At 43.0% G+C, this 24,403-nt stretch overlaps 1 protein-coding gene across 2 annotated transcripts in view; it reads right to left on the bottom strand.

Moving 5' to 3' along the window:
- The window catches only part of LOC139263942 (tetratricopeptide repeat protein 39B), a 182,258-nt gene extending 158,369 nt beyond the window's left edge, over nucleotides 1-23,889 (bottom strand). Inside the window, exons 1-2 of one of the 2 annotated variants that reach the window (XM_070880049.1) lie at nucleotides 14,579-14,652; nucleotides 11,145-11,237 (exon numbers count right to left, since the gene is read on the bottom strand). Coding sequence is in view for 1 of the 2 variants with exons in the window: in XM_070880031.1 (XP_070736132.1) it covers nucleotides 23,765-23,797 (33 nt within the window). In the remaining variant the exon portion in view is untranslated. Of the gene's footprint in view, nucleotides 1-11,144; nucleotides 11,238-14,578; nucleotides 14,653-23,764 lie in introns of those variants that run through there. The other variant, XM_070880031.1, reaches the window with a different exon arrangement.
- Nucleotides 23,890-24,403: the final 514 nt, after the last annotated feature.

The raw sequence follows: 24,403 nt of genomic DNA, 5'->3' as shown, positions 1-24,403 counted from the left end.
CAAAAGGTATAAAAGCCAAGAGGTAACAACAAGCCTATACAAAATCTTAGTAAGACCTCAGTTCGAGTACTGTGTGCAATAGTTGACTTGAGGGGGCACAATGAATGTTCGAGGATGCTGATTAGCATGAGAAAATATGAATCTGAAAAAAGACTTGAAAAATTAGGCCTTTTTCATTAGAACAATGCAGATTATGAGATGATATGATAGAAGTGTTTAAAATTATGAAAAGATGAGACATGGTAAATAGAAGTATTTTAGGGGTCAAGAATGAGGAGCCATTGATACAAGTTATTTAGAGCAGGAGAAACTGCAGTATGTACAATCGACAAAATGCCCTGCAACAACTCACCAAGGTTGCTTTGACAACACCTCCCTCCCTCCCTTGTGACTTGTACCAAGGAAAAAGGCAAGAGCAGCAATGTCATAGGAGCATCATTTCCAGGTGTCCCTCCAAGTCATACAACATCCTGATCTGGACATATCACCACCACTCCATCACTGCTGCGTCAATCTGCTGGAATTCCTGACCCAACACCATTGTGGGAGCACCATTACAAGGACTGCAGCCTTCAAAGAGAAGGCCCATCGCCATCTTCTCAGGGCAGCTGGGGATGGGCAATAAATGTGGCCTTGCCTCTATTGTCCACATCCCTAGAACAAATTTTTTTTAAAGATACACAACTGTTAACTGTTACTTCATCATAAAAAGATACCTTTGCTAAGAAGTCAATACAAGCCTCAAAGCTGAGTGGCAATGAAACGTTATATTAAGTAAATACAAGGAAGGCTGCAATACCTTAAGACTAAAATGAGTTATGTTACATTACTCAAAATTTCTTATTTGTAAGTTAGTGCTTTTGTGATTATTATGTGGAAATTAGTTTAATCTTTGACCGCATGTTAGTGTGATGACAAATTAGTTGTAAAGAAATGCATCCTGTTCAGTTCTTGTGAAGACTGAGCCAAGAATTGACTGAGATGGTTTTTGAACAAGAATCAAATTGAGCATCAAACATTATCTTTAATGCACGAAAACAAATCAAACATTATATCTGTGCCATTTCCTGGCGCAAGCCTCCAAGAAATTTTAAAGAAAAGGGAATGCCCTTGCACCTTTCACATCAAGGCATCTCAAAATGTCTTATTCCTTTGACGGTCTGTATTAAAGCTTCACTACAATGTTGTAAGTATGCATTATGTGGGCTTTGTAATATATAGGGCCAGAATTTGCTGTAGCAGGGCATTTAACAGCATCTGCCGATAGTTAGACTTGCCTCTGCACAGTTCATCTCAACTGTTGGTGGAGCAGGGTATCTCCCAGCGTACCCTGTTAGTGGGACTTACAATTGTATGTTTAAGTTTAAAAATAAATTGCCTACAAAGTTGCTCAAAGTGCGAGCTGATAATGGCACAGCGAGGGAAACAAGACATCTGGTACCTTGGTGAACAGGGCAACTAATGGTGTATCTCCTTAACCAATGAGATTGAAAAATTTGGAAATAAACACAGGAAGGGCTGAGAAGGAGCGTGAATTAAATGGGGTGAAAATAAAGTAAGATTGGATTGAGAGAGAAAACAGACCGAAATGAAAATAAGTTTGTTTTTAAAAAGATAGATTCTTTTTAAAATCTCCCCAAAAATTCAAAACCTGAAGGAAGAAGATTCCACACTTGTAATAGTTAATTTTTCAGTGCCAGACAGGTTGAGTGGCGGTCAAAAGGGTATTTATATTTGTAATGACAAGACTTACTTTTTGCGGCAAGTTTAATGAGCAAATAGAGCAAATTCCAAAAAACAAGCAAGGCTAAAGGCATGTTTTAACAAAGCTAATGGTGAAACGACACAACTCGCACTGCAGCTTTTGGATATTCACCTTAAACCGTGCATCTGCTGTACCATTTACCCGTAAATAACCGGGAGCACCATTAGCTTTGCCATTATTTTGACGGCAGATTCTAGCCCATACTTTTGAGAAAGATCTCGATCAAGTATTGGAGGATCTTTTGGAGGGTGCCGCCATTCAAGATCCCTTCCCAAAAAAGGTCACCTTAAGCACCGACTATCACCAACAATCACAGTTGCACTCAGTAGTGCTTCAACATTCTTCTGAAGAAAGCATGACAAGTCTGCACATCTGGCTGATGCATCATAATTATCCAATGTAGGCTGGTGTGGTACATCTCCTGTGACAGATCACAGATCGGTTTTGTTTCAAATCATAAAAAGTGATTGATATTCCTTTTTTGTAAAGTTGATGGCTGGCCAGCTGGTGGCCAATGTAACTTGGTGACAGCTTGCTGGAATCAGCCTGTCTGAAATTATTTGCCTTGGTGCTAAAGCCACTTCCAAGGGCAAATAAATCAACTCTGTCCAGGTGCATTGATTAACAAGTGTTAGATGAGAAGTTCACCCAGATGTTAGAAAAAAATAATCTTCACAGGCTGCCAACTCCGGTTGGATTGGCAGCAATCATCTTTGATCTGCCCATCAATTGGTTAAGCAATATAATCAAGAAGTTTTACAGCACAGAGGAAGTCATTCAAGCACATTGTGCATGCTCTCTGAAGAGCCATCGATCTAATCCACCTTTTGGAATCTTTTCTGATCTTTGCACCTTATGTTATTTCAGATCATTCTCAAGGGTGAGTTGGAACTTCTCATACCACAGTATCTCACTCCAGTCTTTGAAAACAGTAGACCATCATCTCAAACCTCAAAATCTAAAAATATCAACCAAATTTTTTTTTACAAGATGAGAAATCACGTAAGTCAAATAATGTCGCTCAATATTTATAGTAGGCATCTTTCCATCTAACTCCTTGAATGGACATGTAATTGAATGGTGGAACAGACTCGAAGGGTTAAATGGCCTCCTCCCGTCCCTATGTTTCTGTGACAAAATAATGAGGGAGACAGAGGGAAACAAAAAGGAGGCAAAAGCAAAAGACAGAAAGGAGATGAGGAAAAGTGGAGGGCAGAGAAACCCAAGGCAAAGAACAAAAAGGGTCATTGTACAGCAAAATTCTAAAAGGACAAAGGGTGTTAAAAAAACAAGCCTGAAGTCTTTGTGTCTTAATGCAAGGAGTATCCGCAATAAGGTGGATGAATTAACTGTGCAAATAGATGTTAACAAATATGATGTGATTGGGATTACGGAGACGTGGCTCCAGGATGATCGGGGCTGGGAACTCAACATACAGGGGTATTCAACATTCAGGAAAGAAAGAATAAAAGGAAAAGGAGGTGGGGTAGCATTGCTGGTTAAGGAGGAAATTAAGGCAATAGTTCGGAAGGACATTAGCTTGGATGATGTGGAATCTATATGGGTAGAGCTGCAGAACACCAAAGGGCAAAAAACGTTAGTGGGAGTTGTGTACAGACCTCCAAACAGTAGTAGTGATGTTGGGGAGGGCATCAAACATGAAATTAGGGGTGCGTGCAATAAAGGTGCAGCAGTTATAATGGGTGACTTTAATATGCACATAGATTGGGTTAACCAAACTGGAAGCAATACGGTGGAGGAGGATTTCCTGGAGTGCATAAGGGATGTTTTTTTAGACCAATATGTCGAGGAACCAACTAGGGGGGAGGCCATCTTAGACTGGGTGTTGTGTAATGAGAGAGGATTAATTAGCAATCTCGTTGTGCGAGGCCCCTTGGGGAAGAGTGACTATGATATAGTGGAATTCTGCATTAGGATGGAGAATGAAACAGTTCATTCAGAGACCATGGTCCAGAACTTAAAGAAGGGTAACTTTGAAGGTATGAGGCGTGAATTGGCTAGGATAGATTGGCGAATGATACTTAAGGGTTGACTGTGGATGGGCAATGGCAGACATTTAGAGACTGCATGGATGAACTACAAAAATTGTACATTCCTGTCTGGCGTAAAAATAAAAAAGGGAAGGTGGCTCAACCGTGGCTATCAAGAGAAATCAGGGATAGTATTAAAGCCAAGGAAGTGGCATACAAATTGGCCAGAAATAGCAGCGAACCCGGGGACTGGGAGAAATTTAGAACTCAGCAGAGGAGGATAAAGGGTTTGATTAGGGCAGGGAAAATGGAGTACGAGAAGAAGCTTGCAGGGAACATTAAGACGGATTGCAAAAGTTTCTATAGATATGTAAAGAGAAAAAGGTTAGTAAAGACAAACGTGGGTCCCCTGCAGTCAGAATCAGGGGAAGTCATAACGGGGAACAAAGAAATGGCGGACCAATTGAACAAGTACTTTGGTTCGGTATTCACTGAGGAGGACACAAACAACCTTCCGGATATAAAAGGGGTCAGAGGGTCTAGTAAGGAGGAGGAACTGAGGGAAATCCTTATTAGTCGGGAAATTGTGTTGGGGAAATTGATGGGATTGAAGGCCGATAAATCCCTAGGGCCTGATGGACTGCATCCCAGAGTACTTAAGGAGTGGCCTTGGAAATAGTGGATGCATTGACAGTCATTTTCCAACATTCCATTGACTCTGGATCAGTTCCTATGGAGTGGAGGGTAGCCAATGTAACCCCACTTTTTAAAAAAGGAGGGAGAGATATAACAGGGAATTATAGACCGGTCAGCCTGACATCGGTAGTGGGTAAAATGATGGAATCAATTATTAAGGGTGTCATAGCAGTGCATTTGGAAAGAGGTGACATGATAGGTCCAAGTCAGCATGGATTTGTGAAAGGGAAATCATGCTTGACAAATCTTCTGGAATTTTTTGAGGATGTTTCCAGTAGAGTGGACAAGGGAGAACCAGTTGATGTGGTATATTTGGACTTTCAGAAGGCTTTCGACAAGGTCCCACACAAGAGATTAATGTGCAAAGTTAAAGCACATGGGATTGGGGGTAGTGTGCTGACATGGATTGAGAACTGGTTGTCAGACAGGAAGCAAAGAGTAGGAGTAAATGGGGACTTTTCAGAATGGCAGGCAGTGACTAGTGGGGTACCGCAAGGTTCTGTGCTGGGGCCCCAGCTGTTTACACTGTACATTAATGATTTAGACGAGGGGATTAAATGTAGTATCTCCAAATTTGCGGATGACACTAAGTTGGGTGGCAGTGTGAGCTGCGAGGAGGATGCTATGAGGCTGCAGAGCGACTTGGATAGGTTAGGTGAGTGGGCAAATGCATGACAGATGAAGTATAATGTGGATAAATGTGAGGTTATCCACTTTGGTGGTAAAATCAGAGAGACAGACTATTACCTGAATGGTGACAGATTAGGAAAAGGGGAGGTGCAAAGAGACCTGGGTGTCATGGTACATCAGTCATTGAAGGTTGGCATGCAGGTACAGCAGGCGGTTAAGAAAGCAAATGACATGTTGGCCTTCATAGCGAGGGGATTTGAGTACAGGGGCAGGGAGGTGTTGCTACAGTTGTACAGGGCCTTGGTGAGGCCACACCTGGAGTATTGTATACAGTTTTGGTCTCCTAACCTGAGGAAGGACATTCTTGCTATTGAGGGAGTGCAGCGAAGGTTCACCAGACTGATTCCCGGGATGGCGGGACTGACCTATCAAGAAAGACTGGATCAACTGGGCTTGTATTCACTGGAGTTCAGAAGAATGAGAGGGGACCTCATAGAAACGTTTAAAATTCTGATGGGTTTAGACAGGTTAGATGCAGGAAGAATGTTCTCAATGTTGGGGAAGTCCAGAACCAGGGGACAGTCTAAGGATAAGGGGTAAGCCATTTAGGACCGAGATGAGGAAGAATTTCTTCACCCAGAGAGTGGTGAACCTGTGGAATTCTCTACCACAGAAAGTTGTTGAGGCCAATTCACTAAATATATTCAAAAAGGAGTTAGATGAAGTCCTTACTACTAGGGGGATCAAGGGGTATGGTGAGAAAGCAGGATTGGGGTACTGAAGTTGCATGTTCAGCCATGAACTCATTGAATGGCGGTGCAGGCTGGAAGGGCTGAATGGCCTACTCCTGCACCTATTTTCTATGTTTCTATGAGAGATAATGGAACTCTTAAGAATCAAGCTAATCCTAATCCTTTGTAAGTCACTTTTACATAAAAGTGTTTCTTTCCTACAATTTCTTACCACTGTGGGAGTCAAATTAATCTAAGCTGCTATTCAAACTGATTTGCCAGCACCTCAGAGTTTCAAACTGATCCAATTTCTTGTCCGATTTCCAAACAGACTCTTGGCTTTAAGCAATTGTTCTTATAAGCAAGAAAAGGCAACTGAATATCTCTGACCATTCAAGTTCAAAGCGGAGCAGTGAGTCGCCGACAAACTGTACTAATGTTCAACTTCGAATGATTTCTCTCGCCAGTCTGTAATTGATGGAACTTTCTATTGAGAAAGGCCTTGTACAAAATGCTGGCTTCGACTGCATTTCAAACGAAACAAGTACCAAACCAAAACTAATCCCAAATATGCCATTTCCCTGCCCTTTCCCCATGACCTTCTATTTTCCCACCCACCACCCCAATATTTATCCACTTCCCATCTGAAGGCTATTATGCATTATGCTTCCCCTATTGTTTCTGGCAAGGAATCCCACATTCTAACAATCATCTATGTAAAAGAAAAATTCCCCGAACCTCTCCTTTCACTATTTTGATGGTGACATCAAAGTTTTGCCCTCCAGTTGCTGACTCCCTAACTTGTGAAATAATTTTTCCCATTTAACTACTCAAAACCTCAGATTTTGAGCATCTTCTCTTAACCTTTTCTGTTCTAGTTTTGCTACAGTATCTTACTCATTAAAATCTCTGATTTCATCTTAGTAAACCTCGTCTGTGACCCCCTCCAATCCTTCCTCAAGTAGTTCCCAATTTTGCCTTCCCGAAGCCAAATCTCTTGGGACTTCCAAATATACTGGAACATTCTATATTTTTGGGGGACTCAGATAAGTTTCAGTTTGTAAACAGTTCTAAACTAATGCCTCCTCTACAAACGTTCTTCTGTCCTTCAACAAAATGTGAATTTACTCTATCCTTAGGGCTGAAGTACTTTTTCACACAAAAGGTAGGGCAAATCTGGAATTTTCAGTGGGACACTTGAACTATTCGGGACTGAAATTAACAGATTTTTATTAAGCAAGGTTACCAAGAGATATGGAGCAAAGACAGGTAAATTGAGTTGTGGTACAGATCAGCCATGATCTAATTGAATGGCGTACAGACCGGAGGGATTGAAGGGCCTACCCCTGCTCCGATGTTCCCAAATCTTCCTGCAAGGACATTTTTTCCAAAATAGGACACAACTTTAAAGAGAGGTTCAGTAACAAAAATCACTGCTACCTGCAGACCATACCTTAATGCCATTATACCATACCCTCGCTTTTTGCATGCTTCGATCTTATTTTGCCTATATCCTTCGCCCCTTTTTCTTTTTTCGATGTCATCTTGTTTCTCCCACCCCTCCAGCGTCTTTCCACCCCTCCACTCCCAAGCATTCATTTGCTTAAACCCTCCCCCTGTAACACGAGTTGTTCTTCTAGTGAGCATATTGGACCCAGCCAGGTGAAGCCTTCCATCAGAGGAGCCTGCAAGTAAAGCTCCCAGCCTAACTTTATACTAAAAGAGGTACATGACAGGACAGGTTTCTGGGAGATTACCCTGGCCCTTTTAAACCCTCCAGTGATTGATAGCTCGATTTAATGGTAAAAGACACCTTTTGACATTTATTTGATCCCAGATCAGTCTAAAAAAAAAAGAGTATGACGGAGTTCCTAAATCAATGTTACTTTAGTAACTGCCTCTAAATTGTCAGACTGCTTATCCGCCATCCAGTACTGGATGAGCAGAAATTTCCGGCAACTTAATATTATGAAGATCGAAGCCATTGTCTTCGGTGCCTTCCACAATCTCCGTTCCCTTATCATCGACTTTAGCCCTCTCCCTGGCAATTGTCTGAGGCTGAACCACACTTGCCTTTATATTTGACACTCCCCCCATCCCCGATGAGCTTCCGACTACATATCAGCGCCATCACTAAGATCGCTTATTTCCATCTCCAAATCATTATCAGACTCCGGCTTGCCTCAGCTTATCCGCTGCTGAAACCCTCATCCATGTCTTTATTCTCTCCAGACTTGACTATTCCAGTGCACTCCGGGTCGGCCTCCCAAGTTCTACCCTCCATAAATTTGAGGTCATTCAAAATTCTGCTGCCCATGTCCTAAGTCACACCAAATCCCGTTCACCCATCACCCCTGTGCTCGCTGATCTACATTGGCTCCTGTTTAAACAGTGCCTCAATTTCAAAATTCTCATCTGTCTTTTCACATCTCTCCATGGCCTCACCCGCCCCTATCTCTGCAATCTTCTCCAGCCCAACATACCACCACGCACCAAACCCCCTCCCACCCACCCACTCCCTCCCTCAAGATCTCTACGCTCCATTAATTCTGGCCTCTTGAACATCCCTGATTTTAAATCGCTCCATCATTGGTGGCCGTACCTTCAGCTGCCAAGGCCCTAAGCTCTGGAACTCCCTCCCCAAACCACTCCGCCTGTCTCTACCTCTCTTTCCTCCTTTAAGATGCTCCTCAAAACCTACCGCTTTGACCAAGCTCTTGATCATCTGCTTTAATGTCTCCTAATGTGGCTCGGTGTCAAATTTCGTTTGGTAACAAAACGCTCCCATGAAGCACCTTGGGACGTTTTACTACGTTAAAGGCGCAAAAGTTGTAACAGGAAGTTCAGTTGATAGATATCAACTTTAGGATCTTTAAAATCACTTGTACAATAATAATTTGAAGCTGCTGGAACTCACAAAGTGGAGGGCACACACATTTTTAAAGCTTTCTTCCGTAGGTGGTGAAAATAATGCTGAGTAATATTCTCTCTTTCTTTTGGACATTTGTATCATCTTTTGGACATTTTCTTGAATTGATGTAGAACAAGTACCAATTCCAAACCATTATTTCACCAGTTTGAGCTAAGTTACTCACGCTTCAGTAACACTCAAAGTTAGCCAATGAAAATTAATGGGTTATTAATGGCACAAAATATTAGGGGTCCAAAACTGACCCCCTCTTTAAGATCCTTTACCATCTCGAAGAGGCGCTCCGCCCTATCGGGAATACGTTGACCCCTTACCGTCCGGCGGCGACCTCCTTCCTCCGCGCGAGGGAAATTGCCCCGTGGAAGCGAGGCAGCTGTCGGTGGGTGCCAACAGCTTTTCCCGGCAGGAAGCTGCCAGTGGCTGGGCCGCCATTTTATTTTAATTGTCGGCCGACTCTGAAGTCAGCCCGACAATGGTGGCCACGGGATCAGCCAGGCCATCAACAGGCAGCCCGGAGTGCCGGAGCGCTGGCCCGGCCGAAGCCCTCCCTGGTGGCCCAGTGGGCACCACTAAAGTGGCTGCAGAGCTCGCAGCGCCCCTCCCCTTTAACTGAACAGGAGGGTCGTTGCTACGCGTCAGCACAACACGGCACGTCCACGTAACTCTGACGTGCTCAGCGTGGCGTTTATGACACCGTCCGCCTTCCGCCCCTCAGCCACCCCAAACACCACCGCAACAAAGTTCAAAAGTTTGAGGACAATTTTCCTCTATTCTCCGCCCTAAGGATTCGGGCGAAGAATATTCATTTAATTCGATTTATCCTCCCCGTTTGGGGCGGAGGGCAATTTCTAGCCCGAGGATTCCTTGAGGCGAGATGAACCCGAGCTCCGCAAACTTGAATGGGTCAGGCAAAAACTAAAAGGAATATTAGTTGTTGCTGTACATGATGTCGGTCACTTATCTCCAGTGACATAAGGGAAGCAAGTATTGGACCATCATTCCAGCCAACCACTGATGTTCTGTACTCTGTCTAAAGTAGGAGATTAGTGGATACAGTGACAGAACTTATGAAGGCCTCCAAAACAGGTATTTTTCAAGATCTTATCTATTTATGAAATAAACATTCTTGTCAGAACCAACTGCTGGGAGTCAGAATCTTAATCAAAAGTACTGGTTATCCTAACTCCGCTAAATAAAAACTTTTTTACGCAGTGAGTGGTTAGCGTCTGGAATTCATTGCCTGAAAGGATGATGGAGGCAGATTCAATCGTGGCTTTCAAATGGGAGTTGGAGAAGTAGCTGAAGGAAAATAAATTGCAGGGCTATGAAGGGTGGGGAAGTGGGACTAGTGGAAGTGCTCTTACAGAGAGCCAGCACAGACTCGATGGGTCGAACGGCCTCCTTCTGTGCTGTAACCATTCTATTCTATGAATGTAAGTTGTTGTTCTAGTGAAAACTGCCTAGTTTCACCAGCTGGGGCAAGTGTCAACGTCTGATTTCATGTACAAGCTTTCCTTCATGGACACTGGTCCAAACTAAAAGTATTGCTTCCAATACCAATTAGAGCTTTGAAATGTTTTGTGATAGATTTTGTAAGTTAAGTGAACCACTGTCAGATTTCCAGCATCCATTGTGTTATTATCTAATCATCTGCTGTGGTTTAACTTTTGCTTCTGATTTTATTTCTAAATGAATAAAATTCATAGTCGTGGCTGGAGATGCACAGACTGTCAAGAATGTCAGTCCAATAGGCCTGGCCACAATTTCTAGTGTAAATATCAATAGGAAATGGGTTTATTGTGCATCCTGAGCATGCTGCTTCCAGATTACTCTGTATATAATGTCACTTTTTGGTTCATAGGAAGTGGTCCTGGGCAGGAGAAACTATCTGGAAAAGGCCCGAATCATAATGTTCCATATCAGAGAATAATGCATCACACATAAGGGGTCAATCGGACTAACGTGCATGTGCCAGCTCTTTAAAAGAGCTATCCAATTAGCCCCACTCTATTCCCATAGCCATGCAATTGTTTCCTTTTCAAGTATATATCCAATTCCCTTCTGAAAGTTACTATTGGATCTGCTGCCACCACCTTTTCAGGCAGTGCATTCCAGATCATCATAACTCGCTGCATAAAAAAAATTCTCCTCTTCCCTCTGGTTCTTTTGCCAATTATTTTAAATCGGTGTCCTTTTGGTTCCCAACCCTCTCACCAGTGTAAACAGTTTCTCCATATTTACGCTCCAAAATGTCGCAATTTTAACACCATTAAGTGCCCCTTTAATCTTCTCTGCTCTAATGAGAACAATCATAGCTTATCTAATCTCTCCAATATGAGCAATTGGGTCTGGCACTCTCGAGTTGTTCTTTGCAATGATTTCATTGCATGGTTTTTAAATACCTTTCTCAGCTACACCAAAGTCATGCTGTCCGGAACGTCTTTGTCTGCAATCACACTGGTATGCTTCTGACCTCATGCCTTAGAATAAGTGCTCTGTTTAGGCAGGAGGAGATGATTTTGATGAACTCAAGTGTGACCGTATGTTAACAGATTATACATGACAATAACTCAACCAGTAAGAACAAAGACTCGTTAGAATTTACATGAAAGAGAAATTGAATGAGGACTTGTAGCAATTACAAATGCTTTAAAGGATATGTCATTTTAGTGCACAGTACATTACTGTATTTGCTTCTGAAGCCCCCTCCCATGTTATAAAAATTCCATGGACCCCCTGTAACACAACACAAGTATTTTGTCTGTATAAAAATTCTCTCAGGGCCGTTCCCACTCACCAAGTTACTGTTGTTGCTGCTATCTGGGCACTGCAGAAAGTACTGGTCCCATGTCCATTCCACTCTCCCTCTTCCCCTTCAAATAGGCCCAAATCATTGGCCTCTAGTCTTCCTCTTTCCCCCGCAACCCCAAACTCCCTCACCGATTGTTCCTGGTGCACCAGCCAATCCTGGTTCTCTACTTCACTGTGAGTCAAACAGCCTTTTTCCACCCATCTCCAATAATTTCATAACTAAAACAAAAGTGTACAATGAAAATGAAAAACAAACCTTACGGCCCATATGATTTTTCTCCCAAATTGCTCGCAGCAGTGTCCAGATTAATGTTTTATTCCTGGCAATACCAGGACAATCCCGGAAGGTTGAAATCCTAGCTGGAGGCCATCTACCTGTGATGCCCTACTTGGTAGAGCGAAACTGCTAATACTCAAGGTATAGGCTCGTGGGTGGAGAAATAAATAGGGTTAGGCACCAAAGGGCAGTCAGCACCCTTGTAACTATACTACAGTGAGAGTCAACACCCTTGCTAAAATCTATCCGCTAACCGGGAGTTTCCGATATTGCACAGAAAAAGTTAAGGACGTATTGGTCACGAGTCTAGATGTCGAATCGGTTGGACATGTAGGTGGTTCCGTCAACACTCAACGGTTGTACTGCAACTGTTCGACCAGTAGTCCAGGCCACTTGGATATACAACGGGAGCTGGTGAGAGGAGAGGAGAGCAAGCTCGAGCTGGGGAATCTGCATTGAGCAACCACCGCCTCTCTCCCTTCTCAGTGAGCAGGGGCCTTGGCTCAGCAACAGCTGCCGCCGTCATCACACACATGTTCGGAAGGGGAAAAAAAAGGTTTGCATCGGGGCCGGAGCTGCCAGTTTGCTCAGCTTGATCCCACCTTTATGCGGCGGTGTAGTTTTCTTTATTTTTAAATCCGGAGGTTATTTATGGCCGACGTCCTGAAACCCTCTTGCAGACCCCTAGGTGGTCAGGGACCCTTAGTTGAGAACCCATGGTATATAATACACAATGGTAACCACAAAGACTGTGATGTCTGACGTGCAACAATAATCAAAGATCAATGCAACACAAAAAAACCTCAACATAAACAATGAAGCCAGGAATTCTGGGACCTTAATCCACATGGTGACCGATTTGGGCGACCTTAGTTCTGCCCTTAGCCACACCTGGGACTTCCACAGAAAGTCATTATGTTAAAGTGAATCTTTTGTTTGCTCAGGAGTTGCATCAATAACTGCTATAGGCCCATGCTGCATTACAGGTGGTGTAGTGGTTATGTTACTGGACTAGTAATCCAGACATCTCAACTATTCCAACGAACGCGAGTTCAAATTCCCACTATGGCAGTTTGAGAATTTGAATTCGGTTTTAAAAATCTGGAAATAAAAAGCTGGTATTAGTAAAAAAAAGTGACCATGAAGCCATCAAACTGTCAAAAAAACCCAACTGGTTGTTGCTTTAGGGAAGGAAACCTGTCCTCTTCACCCGGTCTGGCCTATATGTGACTCCAATCTCACTTCAATGTCGTTGCCTCTTAACTGCCCTCCGAAGTGGCCTAGCATTTCACTCAGTTCCACCACCACCTATCAGAGCAACGAGGGATGGGCAATAATGGCCACATGCGATGAATGAACATTTAAAAAAAATTATAGTCTTCAGAAATTTAGGCAACAGGAGACACTGCGAAAGCAAAGAAAAATGATACATTAACTCCGAGGCTTTTGATATTGAAAGCTGAAAGGCGACTAGATGCAGGGGGTTGCTTTAAAAACTATCCTCCTTGCTACCCAAAGCACGTCAGATACAATGACAGCTTGTTATAGTAAAAACATTGAGTTATTCAAAAAATATGGCAGAAATTCCGGCCTCCCGGGTCCGTACTAAGTGTCTACGGACCCAGGAAGGCATCGCAAAAGCCGGTTTTCAGCGCACAATGCGCATGCGCTGAAAACTGGCCTTTCCGATCTGTCAGCTTGACAGATCTTACGTATCTCGAGAGCCAGGACATTTGCACGGACAAGATTGCAGGATTTACCCATATCTTTCCCAGCAAATGTCCTCAAAACTCTTGCACCTGATCAAAGCAGGCGTATAACCTACTCTTACAGACGTAAGAGTTTTAAAATACAAAAAAACATTTAAAAATAAAATAAAAAAAACACATTTTATTGTTAAAAACCCTCCACACTACAGTAAGTTTATTTTAAACCATAATTTTAAAAACTTTTTTTAAAAATCGGTACATATTTATTAAATACATAAATAACTAATTTAAAATAAAAATGTGTATTTTTTTCAATTTTTTATTATTGGTTTTGTGTGTTTTGGAGGCTGTTTCTCATTTATAATAATGGGAACTCCAACTTACGGAGTTCCCATTATTATGAATGAGAACATACTATACCTGATTGGTTGCCCAGAGCCATGTGACTGCAGCTCCAGGCCTGCACACGTCCTGATGCACATGCGCAGTCAGAGGTGGCCTCAGGATCGGGAACTTGCGTGGGTGCAGCAGGATAAGGCAAATGCGCATTTTTAAAAAAATATTTTTTAAGTTTTTTTTTTTACTCGATCTACCCCCGGGAAGCAGCCAACCAGGACTTCTGGGCCATTATAACTGGATGCCACGATGGAAGAGTTATTGTTCTAGAAGCAGCAGCTTCAAAGAGCCAAACAATTTTGCATCTGAAGTTGTGCTACAACTGGGGGAAATTGCAGCCTCTTGTAGAAGTAACGTGTCATTTTATAGGGAATTAGGCAGTATGAATTTTTAAAAAAGGACCAAAAAGTAAATTTTTATAACTTTAAATGCAACCGCTCATTATATTAAATTATCTATAATTTAAAAAGTATATTTAGCAGAAAATATGTCAAATTACAGGTATATATATCAAATAATTTTGTACGGCTTTTGATGAAACAAGGCATATGTTCTGAATTTATTTTCACTAACTTGCTCCATATCAGAGGTGTGGTAGGAATTTTTTTTAAATGACATTAAAATTTACTTTGCTATAACTTACCATCGGTTGTCAAAGCTCTTCAAAGCTTTGAAGTACAGCTACTGATCATGGCAAAATACTGACGACGTTTCACATCCCTCAGCTAGGAAATAATGTTTTCACTGCGTGCGCATATCATTGTGTAATTGGGGGTGGGGAGGCGGTGGTGGGGAGTGCTGGTCCTCACACACGTACAGTCAAATGCATGACTGAAGCACAGGTTAACATCCCTCCGTTAAGCTTTTTTAGTATTAAAAAACAATGTTAAGAAATAGTCAACACTTTTCAACAATTAAAATGCAACTGTTGGTACAGCAGACAACCAGGGGTAATTTTTTTAATTTATGGTTTTTTGTATTACAAATGGTCCCCAGCTTATTTTTTTTTAAATGAAAAACTAGCTCTTCCAGATGTCATCACTAGCTGTTGACTGATTCCTTGCCCTCTCCTCGCCACACCCTGATTGTACTGCACTTTTGATCACATGTCTGCACCAGAAGCTGGATACCAAAGCACAGTAGAAAGTGATACAGGGCAAAAAAAAATCAAATCCATTGCAAGAGATAGGTTACTATGTTAGAGGCAAATGCAAATTGGATGGTAAAAACAGTTGAAAACAAGTTTCCTTAATTTTATTCTTTTTATAGGGGATTTGCCTGATTGGCTAGTTTAGAGGTTGCAATGTGGAAAACCCTAGCTGATCTTTCAACTCCCTATTCTAGACTCTCAGGCTGATATAGCACTCCCATTACTAGCCCACTCCATCACTGCCCCAGCTAAGTTAACAAGTTGGAAGGTCAACACTGAAACCTTGCATGTCTCAATATTGCAACTCGTACATTTACCCTTTAAACAATCAGGAAAACCAACTTGTAATTTTTTTTTTTTTATAGATGTCACAATCTTTCCAGGTTTCAAAAAGGTGTTAATAATGGGACATTCCAACTTTTCAAACGATTAGAGCCAAAGCCATTGATTTGTGGCAACGTGGACGAGTGACTAGAATCACACAATATCATCCCCAAAACAAAGTCATGATTCCAGAAAATTCCAAAATCCCATCTAATAAAAACATAATTTAATTCTTCCACTCTCCACAAATCAATAGGCACAATCACAGACAGACAGAATGCATCCCCCGAAATGCTGGTGAAAATATCAGAATTCAACATAGCAAAATGGAACTTGGTATGTTTAATCACCATAACACAGTGGCCATGTGGCAATACCAAATATTGTGGCAATACCAAATATACAATCGTGACTGATTGCTGTTTGAGCACATGATGCCAAGATTCGCAGCATGTAATAGAATACACACATTAAAAGGAATATCCTATCTCAACAGTAAAATAATGTAATTTTAGCACCACCAGCCTTATCTTTTAAAAAAAATAGTACTAAATAGTCACCCGTCAGTCAGAATATTGAACCTAGATAGTCTAACCAGACTATTGCTGCATATTCCTGCCCAACTGCAGCATGACCCATTTTCCAGACACTGTACTCTCAGCTGAGGACACTCAAGTTCAGTTACATAAAGCCCAAGCTCCTAAATTCCTGATCTTAGCTCGGCATCAAGTGCAGGTTCCATATCACCCTACAGGGGGCGACAGTAAGAGAGAGGGAAAAAAATGACAGGGCATCTCCAATATGTCACAGTTCAGCAAGACTACTGTGTCCCATTCTGGGCACCGATGTCGAGGCCATGGACAGAGTGCAGTGGAGATTTATGTATCCACAATGCTACTGGATGGAGATTTAAATTAAAATCATAGAAACTTAGAAAATAGGTGCAGGAGTAGGCCATTCGGCACTTCAAGCCTGCACCACCATTCAATAAGATCATGGCTGATCATTCACCTCAGAACCCCTTTCCTGCTTTCTCTCCATACCCCTTGATCCCTATAGCCGTAAGGGCCATATCTAACTCCCTCTTGAATATATCCAATGAACTGGCATCAGCGACTCTCTGCGGCAGGGAATTCCACAGGTTAACAACTCAGTGAAGAAGTTTCTCCTCATCTCAGTCCTAAATGGCCTACCCCTTATCATAAGACTGTGTTCCCTGGTTCTGGACTTCCCAAACATCGGGAACATTCTTCCCACATCTAACCTGTCCCGTCCCGTCAGAATCTTATACGTTTCTATGAGATCCCCTCTCATCCTTCTAAACTCCAGCGTATAAAGGCCCAGTTGATCCAGTCTCTCCTCATACGTCAGTCCAGCCATCCCTGGAATCAGTCTGGTGAACCTTCGCTGCACTCCCTCAATAGCAAGAACGTCCTTCGTCAGATTAGGAGACCACAACTGAACACAATATTCCAGGTGAGGCCTCACCAAGGCCCTGTACAATTGCAGTAAGACCTCCCTGCTCCTATACTCAAATCCCCTAGCTATGAAGACCAACATGCCATTTGCCTTCTTCACCACCTTCTGTTCCTGCATGCCAACTTTCAATGACCGATGAACCATGACACACCCAGGTCTCGTTGCACCTCCCTTTTCCGAATCTGCCACCATTCAGATAATATTCTGCCTTTGTGTTTTTGCCACCAAAGTGAATAACCTCATATTTATCCACATTATACTGCATCTGCCATGCATTTGCCCACTCACCTTACCTGTCCAAATCACCTTGCAGCCTCTTAGCATCCTCCTCACAGCTCACACCGCCACACAGTTTAGTGTCATCTGCAAACTTGGAGATATTTCACTTAATTCCTTCATCCAAATCATTTATGTATATTGTAAAGAGCTGGGGTCCCAGCACGGAGCCCTGCGGCACTCCACTAGTCACTGCCTCCCATTCCGAAAAGGACACGTTTATCCCGACTCTCTGCTTCCTGTCTGCCAACCAATTCTCTATCCACGCCAGTACATTACCCCCAATACCATGTGCTTTGATTTTGCACACCAATCTCTTATGTGGGACTTTTGTCAAAGGCCTTTTGAAAGTCCAAATACACCACATCCACTGGTTCTCCCTTGTCCACTCTACTAGTTACATCCTCAAAAAATTCCAGAAGATTTGTGAAGCATGATTTCCCTTTCACAAATCCATGCTGACTTGGACCGATCCTGTCACTGCTTTCCAAATGCGCTGCTATTTCATCCTTAATAATTGACTCCAACATTTTCCCCACTACTGATGTCAGGCTAACCGGTCTATAATTACCTGTTTTCTCTCTCCCTCCTTTTTTTTTAAAAGTGGTGTTACATTAGCTAACCTCCAGTCCATGGGAACTAATCCAGAATCGATAGACTGTTGGAAAATGATCACTAATGCATCCACTATTTCTTGAGCCACCTCCTGAAGTACTCTGGGATGCAGACAATCAGGCCCCGGGGATTTATCAGCCTTCAATCCCATCAATTTCCCCAACACAATTTCCTGCCTAATAAGGATATTCTTCAGTTCCTCCTTCTCACTAGACCCTCGGTCCCCTAGTACATCCGGAAGGTCATTTGTGTCTTCCTTCGTGAAGACAGAACCAAAGTATTTGTTCAATTGGTCTACCATTTCTTTGTTCCCCATTATTAATTCACCTGAGTCCGACTGCAAGGGACCTACGTTTGTCTTCACTAATCTTTTTCTCTTCACATATCTATAGCAGCTTTTGCAGTCATTTTTATGTTCCCAGCAAGCTTCCTCTCGTACTCTAGTTTCCCCCTCCTAATTAAACCCTTTGTCCTCCTCTTCTGAATTCTAAATTTCTCCCAGTCCTCAGGTTTGCTGCTTTTTCTGGCCAATTTTTATGCCTCTTCCTTGGATCTAACACTATCCTTAATTTCCCTTGTTAGGCATGGTTGAGCCACCTTCCCCATTTTATTTTTACTCCAGACAGGGATGTACAACTGTTGAAGTTCATCCATGTGATCTGTAAGTGTTTGCCATTGCCTATCCCAACCCTTTAAGTATCATTTGCCAGTCTATTCTAGCCAATTCATGCGTCATGCCGTTGAAGTTAACTTTCCTTAAGTTTAGATCCCTAGTTTCTGAATTAACTGTGTCACTCTCCATTTTAATAAAGAATTCTACCATATTATGGTCACTCTTCCCCAAGAGGCCTCGCACAACAAGATTGCTAATTAGTCCCTTCTCATTACACATCACCCAGTCTAGGATGGCCAGCTCTCCAGTTGGTTCCTCGCTATATTGGTCAAGAAAACCATCCCTAATACACTCCAGGAAATCCTCCTCTACCGCATTGCTACCAGTTTGGTTAGCCCAATCTATATGTAAATTAAAGTCGCCCATGATAACTGCTGTACCTTTATTGCACACATCCCTTATTTCTTGTTTGTTGCTGTCCCCAACCTCACTACTACTGTTTGGTGGTCTGTACACAACTCCCACCAGCGTTTTCTGCCCTTTGATATTACACAGCTCCACACATACCGATTCCACATCATCCAAGCCAATGTCCTTTCTTACTATTGCATTAATTTCCTCTTTAACCAGCAATGCCACCCCGCCTCCTTTTCCTCTCTGCCTATCCTTCCTAAATGTTCAAACCCCTTGATGTTGAGTTCCCAGCCTTGGTCACCCTGGAGCCATGTCTCTGTGATGCCAATTACATGATATCCATTAACTGCTATCTGCGTTAATTCGTCCACCTTATTCCGAATACTCCTCGCATTGAGGCACAGAGCCTTCAGGCTTGTTTTTTTAAACACACTTTGCCCCTTTCAAATTTTGCTGTAATGTGGCCCTTTTTGTTTTTTGCCTTGGGATTCTCTGCCCTCCACTTTTACTATTCTCCTTTCTATCTTTTGCCTCTGTCTCCCTTTTATTTCCCTCTGCCTCCCTGCATAGGTTCCCATCCCCCTGCCATATTAGTTTAACTCCTCCTCAACAGCACTAGCAAACACTCCCCCGAGGACATTGGTTCCGATGAGATGAGAAATATAGAACTGTGCAACAGATCAGGTACTGATCATTACTTAGTAATGAGACAAAACTCAATACCACAGCAGTTAAAATCATGTGATCCGATCGAGAGGCCAACTATCCATCAGGACAGCTTCCACTGATTTCGAAAGAAAACTCACTTGGAAGTGAATAAAACGCACCTCACAAATACCACCTGCATCAAGAACATAAACTGGAGTGCACTTCAAAGACAAAATGTGTCAGGATTCAAATGACATTAATAATTCACTTACCTTCACTCTTACAAGTTTTTAGGGATTTCGAACCCTCGGCATGTTAGTTGGAACGGACTACAATCTATGTTATCCTGTATGACTAAGCCAATTTCTCATTCTAAATAGCAGACTGACAAAGACAGTTCATGCACAAGTCACTGTCGGCTTTAAAAATTTGTCTTGCATCTGAACAGAAGTTACCCCATATCCATTAAATGACAAGGTTACAGAGTTCTGGTTTGCTGACCTCACTCTACAAATGTAAGATATATACTCACATTTGTTTACACTCATCCAAGAAATTTGGTATTAAAAATAGATTGCAAAATACCAATCAAAATTGCTGTAATGACAGTTAAACATGCTACATGTAGCTTTTCTTAGTAACAACAAAGTAAATATCAAGCCATATAAAAGGAATGAATGACAATCCTAAAAGCTTTTTTTTTTAAATCAAGACGACTTAGATTTTCGCAGCATCAACCCACTCAGCTTCACCTCCTTCCCACCATTAAGCTAGCATAACGCAAATCTGAATCAGTAGCAAAACTTACAATCCTACATTTTAGCAAATAGTGTCTTCGTATTTCACTATGTAGTGGATATATTTTTGCAACATGGTGTATTGGGCAGTCCTCATTATTCTCCAAATGTTCTGAGGACATGACGAAGGAAGGAGAAAAAGGAGAAAGAGGAGCATGGGTGAAGGAAGCAACAAGGAGATGAGAAAACCACTGACATTATATATATTAAATGCAAATTTCTTTTTAAGCAGAGTGAAGTCAAATTTGCTCTACAGGTTGAAAGTCAAATGCATTCATGACAGTAAAAGGGATGTTTTTCCAGGTCTGTGCCCGCTGGCACTGGATCGCCTGAGCATAGACAGTATCGGAAAATCTACGAGGTCAGAGTGTACACCAAAGAAATTCACTCAATTTCCTTCCATTCATTTAAATGGGTGGGTTCTTTCACAGGCGTAAGCTCTGACCCTCGGGCGATCTAGTGCCAGTGGGAACAGACCAACTTGATTGAGTTTTTTCTGAGGTAACAGAGAGAGGGTTGATGAGGGTAATGCAATTCCAAAAGACGTTTGACAAAGTGCCACATAATAGGCTTGCCAGCAAAGTTGAAGCCCATGGAATAAAAGGGACAGTGGCAGCATGGATAGGGAATTGACTAAATGACAGGAAACAGAGAGTAGTGGTGAACGTAATAAAAACAGAAAATGCTGGCAATCTCAGCGGGTCAGGCAGCATCTGTGGAGAGAAAAGCAGAGTTAACGTTTCGGGTCAACGACCCTTCGTCAGAACTGTCTTTTTCTGTTTTTATTTCAGATTCCAGCATCCGCAGTATTTTGCTTCCATAGTAGGGGTGAACGGTTGTTTTTCGGATTGGAGTTCCTCAGGGCCGGTTCTAGGACCACTGTTTTTCTTGATATATATTAATGACTTGGACGTGGGCGTACGGGGCACAATTTCAAAATTTGCGGATGACACAAAACTTGGAAGTATAGTGAACAGTGAGTAGGAGAATGATCGACTTCAGGAAGACATAGACAGGCTGGTGAAAGGGGCAGACACAAGGCAGATGAAATTTAACGCAAAAAAGTGTGAAGTGATCATTCTTTCGTAGATAAACTAAATGATACAATCCGGAAGGGGTGCACGAACAGACTGGGGGCATGTGTGCACAAATCGTTGAAGATGGCAGGGCAGGTTAGGTTGAGAAAGCAGTTAAAAAGGCTTCAGAAGTTGAGGTATAGAGTACAAAAGTGTGGAAATGATGATGAACCTGTATAAAATACTGGTTTGGCCCCAAATAGAGTAGTGTGTCCAATTCTGAGCACCACACTTTAGGAAGGATGTGAAGGCTTCAGAGAAGGTGCAGAAAAGATTTGAGAATAATTCCAGAAATAGAAACATAGAAATTTACAGCACAGAAGAAGGCCATTTCGGCCCATCGTGTCCGCGCCGGTCGACAAAGAGCCGCACGGCCCTTGGTCAGCAGCCCTGAAGATTACATATAAACCCATGAACAATGAACAATGGCGGAAAGGTAAAGAGCACCCAGCCCAACCAGTCCGCCCCACACATCCGCGATACCCGTTACACTGAAACATTCTATATTGATAGACTGGAGAAACTGGGATTGTTCTCCTTGGAGCAGAGAAGATTGAGGGGAGATTTGAAAGAGCTGTTCAAAATCATGAGGGGTCTGACAGAGTAGATAGAGAGAAACTGTTCCCATTGTCAGAAGGGTCGAGAATTAGAGGACATGGATCTAAGGTGATTTGGCAAAAGAACCAAAGGCAATGAAAGAAAAAAACTTTTTATGCAGCGAATGGTTAAGATCTGGAATGCACTGCCTGAAAGAGCGGTGGTGACAGACTCAATCTTATCTTTCAAAAGGAAGTTGGATAAGTATCTGGAGGAAAAAGATTTGCAGGGCTATGGGGAAAGGGTGGGGAAGTGGGATTTGCTGAGAGCCAGCACAGGTTCAATGGGCCGAATGGCCCTCTTCCGCACTGTAACCATTCTATGATTCTATGGCCCATTTGATTTCCCAATATTTGCCATGCCCAAACAATTCATCATGCCTGGGCAGAGTCCAATATTGCTGTTAAGCTCTGCAGCCACGCAACGATCATAAGGTCCCGCGCACTCGGTTCTTAAATGGTAAAACCGTGCATGTGCAGAATTTTGAATCGTCGCGCAGCTTGTTAAAGGGGCTGCGCAGCCCCCCCAAAAAATTAGAGGGAACATTGGTCGAGACCCAGGAGAATCTCCCCTCATATCTGTGGAGAACACGGAACAGGTTACCGTTTCAGGTGTAATACATCATCCAGTTCTGATGAGGCACTTTATCCTGGTTGGCATTTCAGTGCAGTACTGAGGGAGTGCTGCACTGTCAGAGGTACCGTTTTTCGACTGAGATGTAAACCGAGGGTATATCTGCCCTCTCAGGTGGACGTAAAAGAACCCACGGCACTATTTCGAAGAAGAGCAGGGGAGTTCTCCTCAGTCTCCTGGCCAAAATCTATCCCTCAACCAACATCACTAAAAGAAACAGGTCATCTGGTCATTATAACACGGCTGTTTGTGGGATCTTACCATGGGCAAATTTGCTGGCACGATTCCTACATTACAACGGTGACTACACAAAGTGTACCCAATAGCACCAGCTTTTGTCTCAGATTTTTTTCCCTTTCATTCTTTGAATTCATTATTTTACAATGCAGAAAACAATATCCTTCCAGATCCCTTCCTCACTCTCTTTAGCATGCTAGGCACAGCACTGAACTCTGAGGAGATAGGCTGACAGTGACAAAACTCCAGGGTGACCCTGAATAGAGCTGCTCCTGAGAGCTTCTACCATCAGACTGAGATGGGGAAAGGCCCTTCAGTAAAAGCTCCCTTTTTATCACCAGGAATAACAAGGCGCTCTCCACTGGAGAAGACATTCGTGTGTGTGTGTGTGTGTGTGTGTGTCCTCTCCCGTTGATAACATTTAAAACGGGGGCAGAGAATATGCGCATGGGCAGCTCAGATGAAAGGGACCCTTAAAATAGATATATGTAAACACATTTTGAAATGATATTTAATCCAGGGGAAGAGAGAGGGAGGTGAACAGACAGGCGGCGACCTTGGGGAGAAATCAGTCACTACCCAGAGACTGCAACTAACATGTCTGATCTCAAGAGAGATAAATTAAAAGTACTGGATATGGCGGGTGGGGAGAGAAAGGTTATTCGAGTGAACAATACTGTACACTGCACAGGGTGAGGCTGCACAAGATAGCCAGGAGGAAACAGGCTGACAACATGACTCCAGCAGCAGCCAGTGCTTGGCGTGTTTAAAGATATATACATGGACATTACTGTGCCTTTAAACCTTGCCCCAGCAGCCACAACCTCATCGGTCCCTGTGTGAGTATTCCCTTTCTCTTCTCTGCAACATATTGAATCCCTCTCCCCATTCACTGTCACAAACCCAGAAACAAATATTGCAATGTAGGAGCAGAGACCCGCTCCGCTCCCCAGCGGCGCGCCGACTTTACCTCGCTGTCCTCGGTCTCCCTGTAGTTGGCCATGGTCCCCCGCCGGCTCACTCAGCCTGCCCAAACTTTCTCTTCACTGGCTCACGCCGCGCAGCGCGCCGTCTTTCCGCCGGATGGATCCAGCCGCTGTGTCACTACAAAACGACAGGGGAGCCAGCCCTGGTTAGTCACCGTCTCGCCAGACTCCTCCTCCTCTCCTCCTCTCCTCCTCCTCTTACAGAGCCGGGGAGGAGCCGCCACCTGAGCACCAGGTACAGTGTACTACACACTGTACACACACACCAGTAAAGATCCTCTCTGCTCTATGTGTAGACAGTACACACTGTCTGTATCTTTCGACATACACCAGTAAAGACCCTATCTGGTCTGTGTGTAGACAGTACACACTGCCTGTATCGTTAGACAAACACCAGGCAAGTCTCTATCTGGTCAGTATGTAGAGGGGTACACGCTATCTGTATTGTTAGACATACACCAGGCAAGTCTCTATCTGGTCTGTGTGTAGACAGTACACACTATCTGTATTGTTAGACATACACCAGGCAAGTCTCTATCTGGTCTGTGTGTAGACAGTACACGCTATCTGTATTGTTAGACATACACCAGGCAAGTCTCTATCTGGTCTGTGTGTAGACAGTA

Source organism: Pristiophorus japonicus, chromosome 1 (genome assembly GCF_044704955.1).
Source record: "Pristiophorus japonicus isolate sPriJap1 chromosome 1, sPriJap1.hap1, whole genome shotgun sequence".
NCBI lineage: Eukaryota > Metazoa > Chordata > Chondrichthyes > Pristiophoridae > Pristiophorus > Pristiophorus japonicus.
This window is presented reverse-complemented; position numbering and strand designations above follow the sequence as displayed.